Here is a 20,700-nt window from a genome sequence, read left to right as displayed (position 1 = left end):
ACCCAGATTTGAAGCCAATTATCAGACATCTAACAGAGGGATGGTTGCCTGACTCCCAGAAACAAGCCCGTAAGTTGCTGCTAGAAGTTGCAGACTACAACATGATCTCTAATCTTCTATTCCACTCTCAGACAGCAAAGAGTAAGAGAGAAAGAAATCCCCAGCACTACCAGCTTGTTATTCCAAGAATTCTTCAGAATCCTGTTGTTGAACTACACCATGACTCTCCACTAGCAGGCCATGGAGGTATTGTTGACACAGTGGATCGACTGAAAGACAAGTATTATTTCAAGAGACTTGGCCAGATTGTTGCAGATTATGTTAAGTCCTGCCATGCTTGTCAAGCTCGTAAATCAACAAAGATGCCAACGCATGCTGGTGTTGTCCCACTTCCTACTCCAAGTGCTCCTTTCCAGGTTTGGGAGGTTGATTTATATGGACCACTTCCCCTTACACCTCTGGGAAATACTTACCCGGTATGTGTTCACAGCCATAGACATGTTCATCAAGTTTGTAGTTACCATACCGATGGCCAACAAGGATGCCCTGACTGTAGCAAGTGCTCTGTTCCAGTTGTTTACTAGATATGGTGTGTGTGATACTCTGGTCTCTGACCAAGGTAGTGAGTTCATATCCAGAATAACTAAGAAAGTTGTTAGACTTCTGTGTGTACCTCAGCAGTTTACTCCAAGCTTTACTCATCATTGTCTTGGTGCAGTTGAGAGAAGTCACTGAACTCTTGCTGAAAGATTGACCCCTTATGTCAAAAACAACAAAAGAAATTGGGAAGAGTTCCTGCCAGCTGTAACCTTCTCAATGAACAACAGTGTAAACTCATCTTTAAAGTACTCACCTCATGAAATTGTATTTGGAAGCAGACCAAACTTCCCACTGTGTTTTCCCAAGAACACAAACTTCGATTCTGTGCCTGTAGATTCACATGTCTACATCAAGAAACTTCTGAAAACTCTTGATGAAATCAGAGATAATGTGAAAACAAACATTACTGCAGCAAAAGAGAAAATGGTAGAACTCACCAGAAATAAGGAAAACCCACTAAAACTTTCACCAGGTGACTAGGTGTACTTATCTAAAGACCCTGTGGGTTCTGGCAGGAAAATTCAAGATCGGTTTTCTGGACCATATGTGGTTGATAGTATATCAAGCCCACATTTAGTGAACATTAAGTGATCCACAGACAAAGCATAAGCAATCACTAGTTGTTCATATCAACCGACTGAAGATGGCCTATGTTCGAGAACCTCATCCATCACCATACTTTCTTGATGGAGTAGTCACCAAGGCTGTATCAAGAATGGATTCAAACCAGATCCAGACCACAGATAAGGACACTCAAGTGTGTATCAGGGACCTTGTTCAGCAGCATGGGAGAACAGTCTTGAAGCTGTTCGTCCCATTAGTGTCAGGCTTAAACCGTCGAGATACAGAGACTTGGATCATGTTGACCCTCTAGAAATTAGTGGCTTTAGTACTGTGGACAGTGACAGTAAAGGCTACCATAAAGTCAAAAGGGTTTTGGGTCAGAGACTTGTAAACAATCAGAAGCAGTATTTAGTGCATTTAGTTGGAGAACCAGCCAACCAGTCCATTTGGGTTTCTAAAGCAAACCCTAAATGCTAAAGCCTTAAAGTCCATCACTGAGAGACCACCTCCTGTGATTTGATGTGGTACATCCAGCAACTAAAGCCAGAGACATTGCTGAAATATTCAGTTAAATATTAGCTAAATGAAATAATCTGCACCACTTGTTAACCAGTTCAGTTCTATTCACAGTTAAAACAAAATCAGTATTATAGTTCAGTCAAATGGAAAGGTGTTCCTAATCTGTCAGAATGGTATTCTTTTCATGTTTCAGGTTATCTGTATGAATGTTACTCATGTTATATTTTTAACACCCATGTTAGTGTCACATCACAATGTAGATGGTTTTCCTACTTATACTGACAGTCCTTAACTTACTTGATCTTAGTAACTCTGAAGATGTCCTTTATACATGATAGAAATTTAACCCAGTTCTATGAGGTAGTAGCACATGTGATATGTTGTGTTTGGAACATCCTATTCTGCTTGTACAAGTGTGTATGTATGGAGTGTGTTAGTAGGTCCTATCTTAGCTAAATAGTTCCATTGTGTGAATGGGTTTGACAGATAGGATATGTCTAGACTGCATTCATCATTTTTACAGACAAAATCAGATAGAACAAAGTCAATAAGTGTAGGGTTACACTGCTATCTACTTTTGCCATTGTAATAAATGTATTGGTTATGGCATTATGTTGTGGGACCATACTATGATGTAGTTATGTAGTACAGTATGTTATCAGGACACTCGTCACAAGTATATTGGTGCCATCATGCATAAGAGTCTAAGACTAACATAATGTACATAGTTTCACACTTATCAATTTGAAGTTGTTTGTTTGTAGTTTGTTTGTTATTTTCACTCCCTTTGTCAAGTTGCAGTTATTGCAGGTATCATACAATGTCTTTGCTGCCATCGAAACATACAAAACAAACTATTTGTTGTATTACAATCAGCAAGTAATGTACCAGATCAGTTTTTATTACTTTCCGCAAGTAATGTTACATTTCAGCTGTGTGCAGTTACACTCGGCATGGGTGATATTTGTAAACCTCATTACTTTTGGGCCAGTGATATTATCTGTAATTGTTCAGTTACACTCAGCATTAAGTAATGCCTGTCAGTTTACCCATATTCTAGGCGGTAATTCAAACATTTGGCCTACATTTGTTTTGTTTTAATTGTCCATTTTTAATGTTTACCATTATACTTATCTTCATCTGTTCCAAAGATGTCATACCTGTTAAAGTTATTTCACAATTTGTTCAGTAAAATCAGTTCCTCCATTACAAGGGTGTTACTGAGTAGTCTCACTCCAAGACATGGGTCTTAACGAGTAGTCTCCCTTGTATCAGTGCTAGACCATAGTCTGAATATTTGTGTTAGAGGACATGAATGTGTGTGTTGAATTATTAGCCAGTTTACCAGTTCCTGTTTCTGAGCATTCTCCACTTGATGCTTGCATCAAGAGATGGAGTTGCAAAATCCACATAAAATGTTAACAGAAGCCAGGACCAAAAGTTAACAATTGTGGTCCCCCCATCAGAGACAGCTGGAAGTAAAGGGTTACAGCAGCAGCAGAGACTAGCAGTAAAATAGAAGTGCCAACAAGAAGTTCCCATAGGGGGGTATATAAGACGTAAATCACTACATGAAATCCAGAAGTAGCTTGACCCACCACCAAATCCGACGGATTCTACAAGCAATAAGCATGAGTCAGGATAAGGAAAAATATGTAATTTTCTGAATAAAATTGATATTTTATACTTACCCTGACTCATGAGGTAAGCCCTCCCAACCTCCCCACTAGACACTCTGGATTTCCCCGCAAATTAAAGTGTCGGGCTCATAATTCGGAGAGAGTGAAGCATGTGGGAGCGGTGGCGCCACTTTTCCCGCCAAAACGGCCAGACAGATAACTCATGGTGAGTAGTGATTTTACGTCTGTTTTTATTGAAGGGAGCTTCAATAGAAGATACAAGTGTTCCACTAACGTTCGCAAGAGGAAGGAGACAAGCAATAAGCATGAGTCAAGATAAGTATAAAATATCAATTTTATTCAGAAAATTACATGTTTTATTGGAACGAAAAGACATCGTTGCAAAGCTCATGCAATACTTACGTGCAATAAAAACTTGTTGAGATGAAAAGCGAACAATCATCTTTATCGATGAAACATGGTTGCATGTACCAGTACACCACATTGTCCCAAAATGTTGGCAGCTTGATGGTGAGGTTGTGATAAATGGGGTTCAGCCTCCGTCCGGTACCGAAACCTCAGCTTATTGTTGTTCATGCAGGGTCCGAAAATCAGCAGATTATCATGACAAGATGAATTTTGATAATGTTTTCCAAATGACTGGAGGAAAAATTGATCCCACATATTCCACCCCACTCCGTCATTGTTATGGATAATGCGCCATACCACAGCAAGCAAGTGGACAAATGTTCAACAACGGCTAACAGAAAAGATGATATCAAAATTTGGTAACAAAAGCACAATATTGCATTTGACGATAAAATGCTCAAAGCCGAACTGTTGTGTCTGGCAAAATCCATCAAATCTGGCCCTGTCTATAGAGTAGACACTATGTTGAAACAACATGGCCATGATGTACTACGTCTTCCTCCTTACCACGCAGAATTGAACCCAATTGAGTTGATTTGGGCCAATGTAAAAAATTATGTTGCTAAACAAAACTTGCAGTTCACCAAAACTTTGCTAAGAGTTGCCATAATCGAGAGAATGTCTGCAATCGGTGCCAAGGAATGGTCCGAATGTTGTCAACATGTTAAAACCATTGAAGATGGCTACTGGCAACAGGAAATTGCAGTAGAAAAAGAAATTGAGAGAATAGTGATCGATGTAGGACTGGCAAGTGATTCAGACACCAAGACCGATTCAGAAAGTGACGACTAAGGCCCGAACTACACCTAAATCAGTAAATTCCATAATGGATCTATTCGGTATTTGACCCCTGTGTGGAGAGGATGCACCAGAATATATGCCGATTATGCATCCGTTTGTAAACATAACAAATGTTTCTTTTCTCTAGCACCTGTGTGGGGTGTTTTGTAAATAAAGTTATATTTGTCTTGGTTCAGTTTCTAAGGATCTTACCTGTACACATACTTAGTATGATATAACAATCAAAACACGATTCGCACGAGGAAAATTGAACTTTTCAAGTTTTAGATGACAACCTGTTTCCCTCATTTTTCAAATGGAATGTTCTAGAGGGCGTTCCCATATAATTATGTAAATTTGGGTCATTTGTCAGGTCGTAGCTCAACTAATAGTAGTACATGAGTAGAGTTAGACTTACTTTTTTCAGGAGGTTCTGGGCTATATGCCGTCTGCATGTTTCAGATCAGAATCCCCATCTGAATTGTTCTACATCCATCTTGCAGATGTGCTTAAAGCATACTAGATGCTCACACTGCTCTTCCTTGGGGGATGAAGAATTTCAAGGATACTTGTTCATGGTAGAATGTAAATTGTTTTTTAAAAAATGACACACAGTCGTCTTCAACTGATACCAATCCAGCTAAAAGGCCTTCCGAAGGTGGCCCTCTGAAGATGTGGTGGGATTGTCTTCTCTTCTGAGAAGGGGCGGTGGGGTAGCCTAATGGTTAAAGCGTTGGCTCGTCACGCCGAAGACCCGGGTTCGAATCCCCACATGGGCACAATGTGTGAAGCCCATTTCTGGTGTCCCCCGCCGTGATATTGCTGGAATATTGCTAAAAGCGGCGTAAAACCAAACTCAGTCAGTCAGTCAGTCAGTCTTCTGAGAAGCCCTTCTCTGTGTCATTGTCTGCCACAGACATTGAGTAGAGTAAGGTGAAGAAGATTATGAAGAAGAGTAGCAATTTGTAGACATCTTTAAGATCGACAGCAGTGTCTAAGGTCAGCTGTTTGACGGGGCCCTCTTCAGGAAGCCTTCAGAAGTCCCCCTTGTGGAGCAGAAAAAAGATGTCTGCCAGAAGGTCTGAGAAGTCGACTTCACAGTCACAGAAGTCCAGCACCTGCACAAAGCCCTCGACCTCCACGCAAACCCCATCATTGTTAGACCTATCACAGGTTGCTCATCCTGCTGGACCAAAGAATTAACCCTCTTCCCAGCACCAGGAAGTCCCAACAAGTCCAGGGCTTCGTGCAGCCCATGGCGTTCGCGCACCCTGCTTATTATCAGTCTAAGGACCAGATGCTAATAAAATCAGTTCAGACAGTCCACACAGAGAACTAGCTATAAAAGCAGATTCTCCGGTATTCAGAAATAGGAAAAGGATAAGAAATACTCTAGCAAGAAAAGAACCATTTCAGTAACTGTACAAAAAATCAAAGGACCAATCTTCCCATAGCCAGGGCAGGGTTAGAACTTAACTTTTTTAACCACAAGCAAAAGACCGCTCCTGAATATTTAAGCTACAAGCAAAATGAAATTTCAATAAACGAAAACCTTAAAAATAGTACCCAAATCAGTAACCTTTATATTTCACAACCTTAACTAAATGTGTTAAATGATGACACAAGTCAAATGTCAAGTCAAAACTTTAAACTTTAAACTAATACTGTTAACATTTTACATGTCTTTCTGACATGTTTCACTCTCTCTCTGAACTGAGCAAAAAAAGTTATTTTAATTAGTGGTCACCAGTCTAATAATTTACTTCGACTAATATTTATGTTTGGCTATATTATTGAAAACCAAAATTTGTAAGAAATTTGTTAATTGTTTTTTTTAGAAATAATTTCAGCATTGTAAAATCTTCAATATGATTGTGAAGCTGTTTTTTTATTTAGAAATTATGACACCTAATTACAGAATTGGATCGGATCTATTTGTATATTCCCAGCACACTGAGATGATATATCCCGATACAACTTAAATACTACTTAAAGTTGTAAGGAGAATTTATATAGTCTGTAGTATCTTCTTTTAATTGGTGTCCAATTTGAATATTTAGCTCTTTTTGCCATTTTTTCCAAGGTCTTCAACTGACACGTAACACCTACCCTGCCTACCGCTTTACTAGATTTCTCGACGTGACCACCGTCAGTTTTCTTTTTGTCACCACTTTCTTCTTCACACTTCCGTCTTAGGTGGTTTGTTGTCATATTATTTGTAATGATGTTCCATCGTACAAGCCAAATTTGACAAATGCACATAGTTGCTAAAGTTCACCAATACTGAATCAGAAAATCTCGATGTTATACTAAGCATGTGATTGGCTATACGTTCCGTGGATTTTATATTCGGAATCCCTTGTCAGTTGTCGTCAATAAAAAAGAGGGAAGTAACTCCAAACACAGTATGAGAATGTTTTTATACAACCATTTTCATAGTTTTTCTGATTTTAGTCAACAAAAACACGGAACACTAAAAAGGTTGGCCTTTATTAAACAATTGAACGCTATTAGGAATTTTTAAACGTATTTAGCATACCGTATATTACCGTAGATAAGCCAAATTTTGAAGACCTAAAAAAGAAGCCTGTTGAAGGGAGTCGGCTTATTTATGGGTAACACTTTCGCAAACTTTTTATCTGGCGACCAGTAAGAAAATGACATCTTATCGTTTCACGTGAACAAACAAAAGAAAATGACTTTGTCAGTGAAGACATCAAATTTGCAATTAACCATCACTAGACAAGATTATTTACCTTTTCAGTTCTAATTTGTTTTTGCTGGGCATTGTAGGGATTGCAGGGATTAAGATTACTGTGTGTATTTGTCTCGTATATAGAGCCGGAAATAGCAATCAGCTGTGCACACGTCTCCCGGCAATCTACCGGTGATTTAGTTAAAACATACACACTAATATAACAGTATGAATTCTGACGCAGTGATCAGTAAAATATAATGCCTAAAACTATTATTTCACCAAAAGAAATATATCCTAGCATTGTGTAATTTTATTCACAGGTTTTGCTCTATAAATGTCAAATATGTTTAATCAACACTAAGGTTATACAGACCCTCATGAACGTGGTAAGCGGAAGTTGTACGTGCATGGAATGAGGTGAATTTGCATGCCATTTTTAAATTCACACACGTTTTCACTGATGTTGCTGTAAACTAGCGGTCCATGGATAACGAGGCGGTAATCAGTTCATGATTGTTGATAATATGATGTGAAATTGGTGCTATCGCAGTTGGAGCGAAAAACGTACCCACACGGACATGGTAAGTGGTAGTTGTATGCACATGGAATGGGGTAAAATAAGCAAGTCAGTTTGTTGACATGTGCAGCTGCAATAAATATATTTAGTGAAACAAAATATATTATCCATTTTCTGTCAACTACACTTCATTTTGAGGCGTGAGTAGGCACAAAATGATTCTGAATTCTGTGAATAATGCAGATAGAAGTTAAAATTAACTGCCCGTTGTCTATGGTTTGAGTTGGCCGCGATTAGGACCCCATTGCAGGTGGTCGGCTTATGTACGAAACATACCATTTTGATACTGATTTTAAGGGTCAAATTAGAGGGTTGGCTTATCTACGGTATTAGCATCCGCTAATTTCGACCTTCGCAGGGCAGAGAAGGGGCCCACTTGGGTAATTGGGAACACCTTAAGGGATGAATATATCACCACCACTCACACTTTACCCTCTACAAATACACTACGCAGAAACACAACTACCCAAATTGACAGAAGCAATAGAATCCCTTCTATCCAAAGAAGCAATAGAAATTAAGACTCAAGAGGCTGTCTGGGAAGTTATTCATCAGAAAAGTTCCGACTCTTTTACGACATGAAGAAATTCAACTTAATGAATCCGGAGATGTTCCCGAATGCTCCACCTACCTCAGTTGAAGCGAATGATAAGATGATGAGACAAAACGACTTTTTGGCAAGCATAGATCTGAGAGATGCCTACCTGCATATACCAATCCACCCAGGCTCCAGGAAGGATCTATGATTCGTTTAGCATTTCCATGGCCTCATGGTTATTCACACAGGTAACCAAGCCCATAGTGAGCTTCCTGCAAAACACAGGAATGAGATGCACCTTCTACTTAGACACCAACACCCAAGCACATCAACAAGCCACTATACTCAAACAGCAACTGAACTTCACTCTACAACTGTTGTCCCAACTGAGGTAGAGTATCAATGACCAGAAATCGGACCTTCGACAAACACAGTTTCTTTGTTATTCTGTAAGATCATGTCTGACTACAAGAAAAACAAAAAATGGAGAATTTCCTTCATTGTTTTTTTAATGGATATGGCACAATACACAAATCATCTATTTTGGGCTCGAAATGATAACTGTTACTCGTATGGAGCTGGAGAGAAGATCAGGCAACATGGCGTGCATGACATGAGACAAAACCGTTTATTTGTATCCAATACTGACGGTGTACAGTTACAGCTAGTGTACCCTCCATGTGCTTGGATAACTGATCCAACAACATCCAAGGTGTCATTGAGGGCACCTCAGGGAACAGGCTGCACAGGGCTCACAGAATAAGTTCTGGAGGGGGACCATTCTTCATCAGGACAGCAAAAGCAATCCCAAGAGTCCATCCAGAGGATATGTTTAAGAGTTTTCCCAGCCAAGAAAGATGGTAAGTCTGGACCTAAATCAAGTTGACTCTTTATAAATCTCCCAGTCAGCTGAAGGTAAGGGTATGGCAGAGTAGGGTGGATCCAGTAAGGGTAGGGTGGATCCTCAAGGTCATCACAGAGGGATATCATCTTCAGTCTGCCAAACGACCTTCTTTGATGACACATCCAATAGGTCATCACAGATTGATATCATCTTCAGTCTGCCAAAAGACCTCCTTTGATGACACATCCAATAGGTCATCACTGTCAGCTTCGGGATCCCAAGTTTTCAGCAGTAATGAAACTGATAGACAAGCCCTTGGACAAGAAAGCTGTCATGGGATTGAACCCATTGCACCCGGGGTTAGGATTTTCCCCTCTGGTATTTCTGGTCCTCTAAAAGGATTCAACAGACCTCAGAATGATTGAATATCATAAGATCCTCAACAGACAACCAAGTTTTGGATGGAGTCCATATGAAACCTCAGACAGACAATTTCTATAAGGGACTCTATGACCAAATGTCTAAGATTTGCTGTCAACAGAAGAATATTCCAGTTGAAAGTCTCTCACACTAAATGGATGTCACTATTAGGAGCTCTCACATCTGTGCAGGATCTTACATTCAGAGGCAGACTACATCTAAGATTTGTTCAAAATTTAATCAGTCAGCAGCAACCAGGGAAACAGCTAGAGTCTGTCATATATAGTACCTACATATCCAGTGTTCAAGGACCTCGCGTGGGGGAACAATCACAACATCACATGGGAATCCAGATCTTCATCTCTTCACAGAGGCCTCAGTCAAAGCATGGGGAGCTCATCAAGGAGACAATACAGCATCAGCTCTCTCGGAGCACATCAACATCCTGGAGATGAGAGTTGTATTATTAGCTATCCAGCACTGGGCTCTAATCTTCAGGAATTCCTCCCTACTAGTTGCCACAGACAACCCTACTGCAGTTGCCTATACAGGGCTACAGATAAGGGGCGTACAGGCGTAATGTACACCTAAAAATCAATGAAGTACGACATGATATAAGATTTCAAGTGTATCATGCATGCACATAAATACCTTTGTACGTCTAACATTTAATTTCCATGCTTATTGTGCAAATGGAATTCTATTTTGGATCAATACTTGTTGTGAAGGGTTTCTTTAGCAAAACGCAATTTGACACACGGAAACCCCAGCAGTGGGAATCCCTTGCGTTGCCTATATGCGTAACTATTTTTCGATTGGCTAAAAACTACACTTTTCCTATTGATATCCAGTCGGACCAGACATTTCACGCATCACATGGTCGCTCAGTTATTTCTCTCTCGTCTTCAAATACATTTACACTAAGCTAAAATCTCAGTTTGTTACTGAGAACTGCGCATACAGTGTGCCGTATTATTGCATGCAAGGCAGTAACATATACCATTAGAACATTTACAATTCATTTGAACAGTAATAGACAAAAACAACAGAAATCTATAAATTGTGCAAAACTGAAGTAGGATGAAACGTCGAGGCATTGTTTGTGTGGCGTGTACACCTCCTGAACCTCCTCCTCCTGTCAATACTGAACTGATTTTTGACACAAACCTTTATAAAGGATACCTCAGAGTAAAATGCATGCTTTCCATCCTGAACCATCAATGTTCATGCTGAAATTATGGTTTTGCTGCACTGTGTTTGTGTTTGTGCAAATGTTTTGTATGGACGTCAATCTGCATGACATCATCTCATCTGGAATCATTACTTTACCATGAACGTTTCATAAATATGAACGCTTATTTTATGAGATTTCATTTTTTCGAAACTTGCATTTCTTTTGCTGTTTAGTATATTTAATTCTTTCATATTTGTTATTTGAACAGTATTGTATTTCCTGCAAAAATATTAATTCTTGTCAGGTCTTTCGTCTGTCATTCGGCCTCCCTTGCCGATCTTTGGAATACCCAAGCCAGTTCTTCATGACTGGCTCTGTTTCAGCAGTTGTGGCCGCTGGCAGGTTTTTTCGAAAAGGTCCTGATTTTTTTTTTTTTAAAAACTCATGAATACAATCATGCTTCACCCATAACAGTTATCAATGTCAATTAACTTCCTTCATCAAACTGTCAGATATCATCATTTCGGACACGAAATATATCGTAAAAGTGTTGTACGATGTATGAATGGTTTTCTTACTGTCGTCTGCTAAGCAGCCTATGCACATGCGCTGGGTGCAGGCATGTGTGATTAATGACTGAGCGAGAGTTGGACGTGATGTGCTTCAGTACATTATCACGCTTGCAACATGACCTGTGAGTAGTGACTATCACTATGTTGTCGACATGTGGAATAAAGGTGTAAACCTAAACTCTGCCTTCTTTTCAAAAGGACATAGTATTTTGACGTTATGTTTTATTTGGATATGACTTATGACAACTATACACCGCCTCCTTGGTGAAGTGGTTAGAGTGTCCGCCCGGAGAACGGAAGGTCGCGGGTTCTGTCATACCAAAAGACGTTAAAATATGGTACTTGTTGGTCCCTGCCTGGCACTCGGCATTAATGGGTACAACAAGGACTGGTCGGCTCGGAGTCAGTATAATGTGTCTGAGTGGGCTATTCATGCTTCACTGCGGCGTGGTATCTCAGTGGGCTAGCACTATAAAACCAGCCAAAGTCTGGGCTAGTACAAGCAGCCGCACATACACATACACACGCATGCACATCGTCATATGATTGAAATATTCTCAAGCACGACGTTAAACCCAATTTCACCTTATGACAACTATACCTGTGACACATATATCTGGTATGATGATACTTAGCAATTATTGATTGTAATGATGAATGATAGAGAGAGCTGTATATGGAAACGGGAGTGTAACTGACAGGCACGTTATTCAACCAGACAGTGCTAAATGTTACTAGTTACTAAGCATCATGGTTTTACTAACTTACTGATCATGACATCCTTGATGAGCAATAAGCTAAAGGCCGCCTTCCTCCCCTTTTCTCACCCAATTGTACTTTGTGAAGAGAGTATGGCCCAGCATGTTTCATCATTTGGATGACGACATCTGGGATGCTTGTTCCGGCAATTGAACTGAGATGACCACACTGAAACACAACAATAATGGAATATCACTGAAAGAGTCTCCATTTTTAAAACTGTTTCATGTGTGGTTTAGGAGCTGAAACATCATAAAACAATAAATTCAAATAATGTAAAATGAAATGATAAGATTTATCAATATAGTTAGAACAGGCTATCTAAAGTAAAAAGTCAATTAATTTATTTATCTACTCAATCAATTGCCTTTCAATACAGTATCAGTCAGTTTCTGTAACAAAAATGGTGATTTGAACCAGTTGTTTCACAATACATTCACAATTCAGTATCACAGAACTAACAATGCATATTTACCAATTGAAGGCCTCTAGAAATGTTGTGTTGTCTGCTCTTTGAATATCAGGTGAAGCTATCAATGATGACAAGTTTGGTATTCAAATTCAAGAATAAAACTTGTGTCATAGTTGAAAGACAGAGAAATATATTCTTTCATTTTTTCTGTGTAATTATTTCAACTTTCATAAAAATCTTAACATGAATACATGGCTAAAAATGTCTATTGGCTCATTAGCATATCTATTTATGGCCAACGTTGGGCCAGTGTTGAACCATCTTTGTGAAATAGATATGAGGGAAAATAGGCTGAGTTTTTCAAATGTTGGCCCAAAGTGTCCAGAGCCACCGTTACTTTTAGGTCATTAAGATAACTTTGGGCCAATGTTGTCAAACCGTTGGCCAACCCACCAACCATACACCAATATTGGCCCAACAAACCTTTGCTATCTGGGTTCTTCTGAGGAGACCCTGAGAAGAGAATAAATCCTTCCTCTTTTTCACCACCTTTCTTTAGTTCATATTTTCATAAGACTTTTTAATAAGAAATATTACTGACAAATTTTGCAGTGATGAGATCTGGCATTCTGACATCCTTTCTCCTTTTCACTTTCTGTTCCACCATATACATCACTGCAGAATCGTCATCCACCAAAGTGTTGTCCATAACCTCTTGGCTGTGAATGGTTCCCTTGACTTTTGTAACCTCCCTGGTCTAATCTACCTGCTCAACTATGTGTCTTGTGTGAAGATTCTTCATTGATTGTATGGAGAGTTTCAACTGTTATTTCGGATACTGGGATCATCTTCTTTTCTCCTGATAGAGATTGTTTCGTACTAAAATGTTTCATCGAAACACTCATATGATTGAATAGCGTTGGGTTGTTAGTAATATTTCATACAGAGGGATATAGTAGCTTGTCTGTCCATCTGTCTGTCTCTAATCATTTTTGTCTGGATCATATCTATAAAACCAACAGGTATTTTCTTCTTTGAGTGGCTTTTTAGAAGTTGGAACATACAATATTGAACAAACTTTATGGATAACAACTTCTTTTATTTCGTGAGCGTGACATTTCGATACAGATTTTTGTACCGTTGCCAAGCAGGAATGTAACATGAAGAGAAGGGGATGTATATATCCTGAACATAACAAATAACACAACATAATTAACACAATTCGCTTGTTAGTAAGCTGATAAAGCCAGTGAGTTGACAAACATCCTGACTCGTCAACACCCAAATGAAAGAACATCAGACTTCCGTTACCAATTCAGACACAAATCAGCCATCTCAGCTTACTGCCAAGCCAATAGCTTTCATAGGCCGATGGTATGTAGTACCTTTGGTCAGTGTTTAACATTTTCTTTTCGGGAAATCCCGATTCTTGGTGGATAGGATGTTAACTAAACACCCACATAGTAGTTATATAATGATGGTTCTGGACCACTTGCTCTTATAGGCTTATTTCTATGTAATTCTGCTCCCAGCGCCTAGTATAAAATAGTGATTTTCGAGCAGAGACATCATTCGATGTACAGCCGAGCTCGCCAGCCTAGACCCTCATTTCATTTTCACTAGGGCTACCCATTTTTTTCAGCAACTACAAATCAACTACTGACTAGACCTGCCGAGTGGAGTTTCCTTTATTGGGGGTCTCGGAAACTCCCAACGCGTTGAGGTCTAATCAGTGGTTTATGCGCGTGTGTCCATACGCATAAGTCGTGACGCCGTCGATGGCAATCCACCGTTTGGTATCCACGGGCGACAAGGAGGTCTTGTTGAGAGTGATTCCATAGATGTTGTGTTTGTCGCTTCTCAGCGCATTCATTCGGTGTTTGAAAGTTTTATTCTTGAACAGAGCTTCTTTGAAGAGGGCGTGCTTGATGTGTTGTTTCACCACATATTTCGGATCTCACCGTTGTTTCGAACAGGTAGCCTATCTCGAAGTTGTCGGGGATGGCCATAATGTTCTTCGGATTAAAATGCTCGCTATTAACCCACTCGAATCCGCCTGTAGGCAAATACTGACTCATAGCCCAGCCATACAGGTTGTTGGCGTCGAGATAGAGGAGATGATTGGCGGGCTTGTTCGATACCGATAAAATCAAACCCTTAATTGACAGTAAACTTCGTGAAGAATTAAACGATTTGAAAAGCATCAAATACCAACTGACGATGAAAATGATGCTCCAAATACCTCAGTTGGACAGCAGTACCGAGTCCATCGTGCCCTATTTCAGAGGCAAACAGGAAGTCCTAACTCAACCAGAATCGATTAAATCCTCCATCTAAGCGTCGTTCCAAAAAATACAAGAATCGTTGGAGAAATATACCCACATGGGCTCTGGATGGGTGGTAGACAAAATCAACCCCATCTACTTGGACCTAGTGAATTACATGCCGTTCAAAGGCGGATCCTACATAGACTTACCTCTGTACTTTAAGAATAAAAAGGCTATCGCTAACCCCAAAAGAAAGGCGATAATTGTTTACCGGTGGCGGTAATAGCTGCCGAGTATCCAGCGACCCATCATCCCGATAGACTTTCCAGCTATCCCTCGATCGAGGAATCTGGCCTCGACTTTACAGGTATAGACATGCCTACCCCCATCTCCCAAATCGCTCAAGTGGAAAAACAAAATCCTTTGGCTATCAACGTCTTCAGCCACGAAGGCAATAGGGTTATTGTGCACAGGATAAGCTCTGTGAGTGATAAAACCGTGCGCAGAATCAATTTATTTCTCGTTGAAAAAAGACAGCAAGTACCACTATGCAGCGATTAAAAGTCTGAGCCTATTGTTGTATGACCAATCCAAAAACGCCAGAAAGAAACATTTCTGCAAATGGTGCCTGCATGGGTATTCTAGCGCTGATTTATTAGAATCGCACCGGGAGGATTGCCGAGGCGTGGGAGAGACGGCAATCAGTAATCGATATGCCTCGAGAAAATAAAAACATCTTAAAATTCATCAACCACAAACATCAAATGCCCGTGCCATACATCATCTACGCCGAGAAAAACGAGCCACGAGCGACTTCGCGAGAAACCTCTACAAACTCATGAACAATTTGGTATTCGGCAAAACCATGGAAAACTTGCAAAAAAGGGTCAACGTGAAACTAGTGAGATCGAACCAGGAGGAAAAACTCAGAAAACTGATTGCCAGCCCGGCATTCAACCGAAGCAAGCTATTCGATAACGACTTGGCAGCGCTGCACATGAACAAAAGCCATATCAAACTCAACCGGCCCGTCTACGTGGCGATGAGCATTCTCGACCTCTCCAAACATCTCATGTACGATTTCTATTACAACCGACTGAAGCAACAGTACGGCGATCGATGTGAGCTGCTGTACACAGACACCGATTCCTTGTTGTTGAATATATGCACCGAGGACGTGTACGAGGACATGGCGAAACACAGCCACTTGTACGATACCAGCACTTACCCCCAAGACAACGCCCTACACAGCACGACCAATAAAAAGGTCCTCGGCAAGATGAAGGACGAATGCGCGGGCACACCCATCGCGGAATACGTCGGGTTAAGACCCAAGATGTATTCCATCCTGAAAGCCGACAACGGTGAGATCCGAAAAGGCGAAAGGTTTCAAGAAATATGTGGTGAAACAACACATCAAGCACGCCCTCTTCAAACAAGCTCTGTTCAAGAATAAAACGTTCAAACACCGAATGAATGTGCTGAGAAGCGACAAACACAACATCTATGGAATCACTCTCAACAAGACCTCCTTGTCGCCCGTGGATACCAAACGGTGGATTGCCATCGACGGCGTCACGACTTATGCGTACGGACACACGCGCATAAACCACTGATTAGACCTCAACGCGTTGGGAGTTTCCGAGACCCCCAATAAAGGAAACTCCACTCGGCAGGTCTAGTCAGTAGTTGATTTGTAGTTGCTGAAAAAATGGGTAGCCCTAGTGAAAATGAGATGAGGGTCTAGGCTGGCGAGCTCGGTTGTACATCGAATGATGTCTCTGCTCGAAAATCACTATTTTATACTAGGCGCGCTGGGAGCGGAATTACGTAGTCTGTCTTCCACATGCACTAGGCTGTTGTGTTTGGGCGTTTGAATCAAACATGGTGCTGGTGTGTTTCAGCATCCTTGCTTTTCGCTGTATTTAACAATGTTTCATTTCACTCAGTTGCTTCACTGCATGTTCCAACATGTCATTTAAAGTGCCTATTAAGCACACAAAAAGTTGCATTTACCTTAGAGTATAAATGACCTCACCACGTTTCAGTTTATATACGACTATCAAATTTTAGGGTGTTCCGTTATTTTTTGTTTGTAGTATATTTCCTTAGGATAATATAACAATAATTTTAGGGCCAAGATTGTTTTGAATATTTCGGACTTGAGATACAAATATCTAGTTCCGAATCTTAATACCATAGTATTGTTACACCAGCTAAATAACTACCGTACACTTGTTTATGGACAGACAAGTCTGTGACAAAGTCCTCCATGATCAATCTTCTAAATCAATCAGTGTGTCCTGTCATCTGTTAATACACACTGTCCATTAACTGGATGAATGGTGTGTTTTTTATCTGATCCAGCAACAGCTAATTCACAGATCGTACCTTTGGTTTACAGCAGTGACAAAGTTGAAGCAAGTCTCTTGTACTCATGCGTTGTCTACTCACTCCACACTAGGTCAAAATGCTCCCATTCAAGGGATTTGTTTCATACCTTCTCATTACAATCTGTTTTTATCATGGTAAGGGTGTGGTTTTTTCAAGCTAAATGAAAGTTCATAAAACTTTGGCAACTGCTTCTTTCAAGAAGGGTGAAACTCGGTAGTTGTAGTTCTTATAATGGGTGAGGTTTCATGTGAACTTCATAAGATAAATGTACCTGTACTGTATTGATAAGGTATGCAACGTTTGCTGGAGCAGTAACTCTTGTTTTCAAATGGAAATAATAATATTGCGGGTCCTTCATTGATTTGGAACTTTCTTTTTGAGGTTGCCAGAGGCATTAGTGGATTAAAAGGTGTCTTGAATAACACTTACACTTTTTTAAATCCATGAGTTAAGTTGGTGTATATGTGTAACTCATTTATAAATAATTAGTGGAATAGGAACTGCATTAATTTGTTATGAAGCCACCTGGAGGCACAGTTTTAGGGCTTTCAGAAAAAAAAGATGATGGGGGTTGCTTTTCTTTTTTTTATTGACACATTGATGAGGAAGAACTACATGAATGTTCAAACTAATGTCCTGTTGCACTCACATCTTGTTTATCAAAAATTGGAGAGAAATGTGTATTTAAATATGTATACAGCTTCCTAAGAGATAACGATTTACAAATTTACAATCAGGATTTATGCCAGGAGATTCCACATCAAATCAGTTAACCTATTTGTATAATTTCATAGCTAAAGTTCTTGACAAAGGAAAAGAAGATAGAACAGTCTTCTGCAACATAATGAAAGCCTTTGATAAGGTCCAGCATAGAGAAAATATTTATAAACTGAAAACTTATGGTATCCAAGGCGAACTATTAAAATGGTTTGAAAGTTATTTAGAAAATAGAGTACAACAGGTAGCAATTAACGGGTATAAATCTGACAAGAAAGCTGTACTAGCTGGAGTACCTAAGGGCTCAGTCCTTGGACCACTTCTTTTTCTGATATACATTAATGATATTGTTTGTGATATTGACAGTAACATTCGTCTCTTTGCCTATGACTCTTCATTATATGTTCTCATTGAAGATCCATCAGTTGCTCCTATCTGTCTTAAAGATGATCTCAATAAAATTTCACAATGGGCCCATTTCACCCTAATAAAACAGAAACTACTCAGTTCTCACCTAAAGCTAAATCGTCTCTACTACCGAACCTACTCATGGACAGAACAGTCATAAAAGAAGTCAAAAGTCATAAACATTTAGGACTAACACTCCAAAGCGACATGGAATGACCACACTAACGATATTGTACATATAAAAGTTTGCCCTATGATCAGTTGTCTGAGGAGTTTTAAATACATACCAATTATCATGTAAAACCTTGGATACTACACTGTATGTATAAGTCCTATATCTTGCCAATATTTGATTATTGTTCGCACATTTGGGATAACTGTACATCTGAGCAATCATGTATATTAGAAAACTTAAATCTTGATGCTCTGAGAACTATATGGGGTGCCTTTCATGGCACAAATCCTAACAAACTTTATAATGAAACCAAATCTTCAGTCCTTGCAAGATAGAAAGTACTGCCCAAAACTAACTTTTTACTTTAAAATGTACAATAATCAATTCCCAAACTGTCTCTGTGATTTGATCCCAAACTCCATTTCTGGAACTACTAGCTATAGAAATAATAGTCTATAAAATTACATGTCCAAGATATTTTTATGGATTAAACTTCTTTTTTAATTTCTCTCACGACGTTTCGAGACCATTCCAGGTCCCTTCATCAGGTCCCTTACAGTCAAACTGCCTCTTGTGCCACATCCTTTTTACCAGACACAATAAATTTATGGAATGCTCAACCAAATTCCAAAGAGCCATGAAGTCTCTCAGAATGTAAAAACCTAATTACAAATCTGAAAATATGACATAATTTGACCTCAGTTATGGCACTCGATTTTGTCAAATCGTTCACTGCCGCCTCAGGCTTGGTTGTTTGCGACCTAAATGCAGATAAGTGAGGTGAGGTGAGGTGAAATTGGGTTTAACGTCGCGCTGGAGAATATTTCGCTCATATGATGACGTGCATGCATGTGTATGTGTATGTGCGGCTGCTTGTACTAGCCCAGACTTAAGCTGGTTTATAGTGCTAGCCCACTGAGATACCATGCCGCAGTGAAGCATGAATACCCCACTCAGACACATTATACAGACTCCGAGCCGACCAGTCCTTGTTGTACCCATTAATGCCGAGTGCCAGGCAGGGACCAACAAGTACCATATTTTAACGTCTTTTTGGTCTGACGCGGTCGGGGATCGAACCCGCGACCTTCCGCTCTCCGGGCGGACGCTCTAACCACTACACCACGGAGGCAGATAAGTATAACAGACATTTAGATAGACAGTTCATGTTGCTCTTATGGATATCAGAGTAAAAACACCCTACATTATTTTACTTACAGTAACTGTACTCAGATAAGACTTAATGTATTTTTATACTATCGGTTATAACCTGGATACGGTTATGAACGGAAAAATGTACTTACTGTGAAAACTAGAAAACAGTTGAATCTGTCCATCATTTTATCATCAAGATGCAACACTTTAAATTTCCAAAGGAAAATAATCAAATTAACTAAACAACCTTCTCATAATTGATTTATACTTTTACAAATGGCTTGTAAGAAACACAAAACCGTAACTCTCTATTTATTTTTACATACAGAATATTTGTATTTGATGTAATATGTATACATATATTATTTATATAATAGTCAATATTGATGACGTCACATCCTTCATTTCATTTTGTATTATATGTTGTATGGGAGCAGTGTTACCATAAGCTGTAAAGCTTGTTCACCAATCCCAATTCATTTTCATGAACAAAAATATGTTTAAACCATATGTAAAGTGGCTACTGATTTCATGGATGGTGAGAGACATGTAAGATGTGAGAAGTAAAGTTTTAAAAAAAAACTGACTCTGTCATGGCATTTCAAGTCCACAATATGTTTATTCCAGTCCGAATTCACATGGACGAGGGAATTTATGTAATGCCTTATAACTACAGGTTCAGCAAGCAGCGGAAACCAGCAGCCCTGGCCCCGGCACTACCATTGACTTTCCTACTGGCCTACCAGTATGATCTGGCATATGGCAATAAGATGAACAGAATGAGGGGTATGTTCTGTTATGTATATATGCTACAAACAAAAAGTATGGGAACACCCTGTCCTGAAATTTGATTGTCATATATAAACTTAAATGTGGTGAGGTCATTTATACTCTTAAGGTAAATGCAACTTTTGTGTGCTTAATTAGCTGTATATCACTCTGCTGTGTTCACACCTCTTTATCTTCATTGTTTGTATCAACTGGCTTTACCTTATCCCAATTATCATTATTTTTATAACTGTTTTTATTATCAGTCTCTGATTGCTTGTATATACATGTACATCTCTGGCTTCCTGTAA

At 39.5% G+C, this 20,700-nt stretch overlaps 1 protein-coding gene across 3 annotated transcripts in view; it reads left to right on the top strand.

Moving 5' to 3' along the window:
• Positions 1–20,700, top strand: part of LOC124286383 (plasminogen receptor (KT)-like) — a 66,303-nt gene that overhangs the window by 27,328 nt on the left and 18,275 nt on the right. For all 3 annotated transcript variants that reach the window (XM_046722745.1, XM_046722755.1, XM_046722761.1), the window contains exon 4: positions 20,298–20,407. In XM_046722745.1, coding sequence (XP_046578701.1) covers positions 20,298–20,407 — 110 coding nt within the window. The remainder of the gene's footprint in view (positions 1–20,297; positions 20,408–20,700) is intronic.

Source organism: Haliotis rubra, unplaced genomic scaffold (assembly GCF_003918875.1).
Source record: "Haliotis rubra isolate DU_JTF1 unplaced genomic scaffold, ASM391887v1 Scf110, whole genome shotgun sequence".
Lineage (NCBI taxonomy): Eukaryota > Metazoa > Mollusca > Gastropoda > Lepetellida > Haliotidae > Haliotis > Haliotis rubra.
The sequence above is the reverse complement of the archived record's forward strand: the minus strand, read 5'-3'. Positions and strand labels throughout refer to the sequence as shown.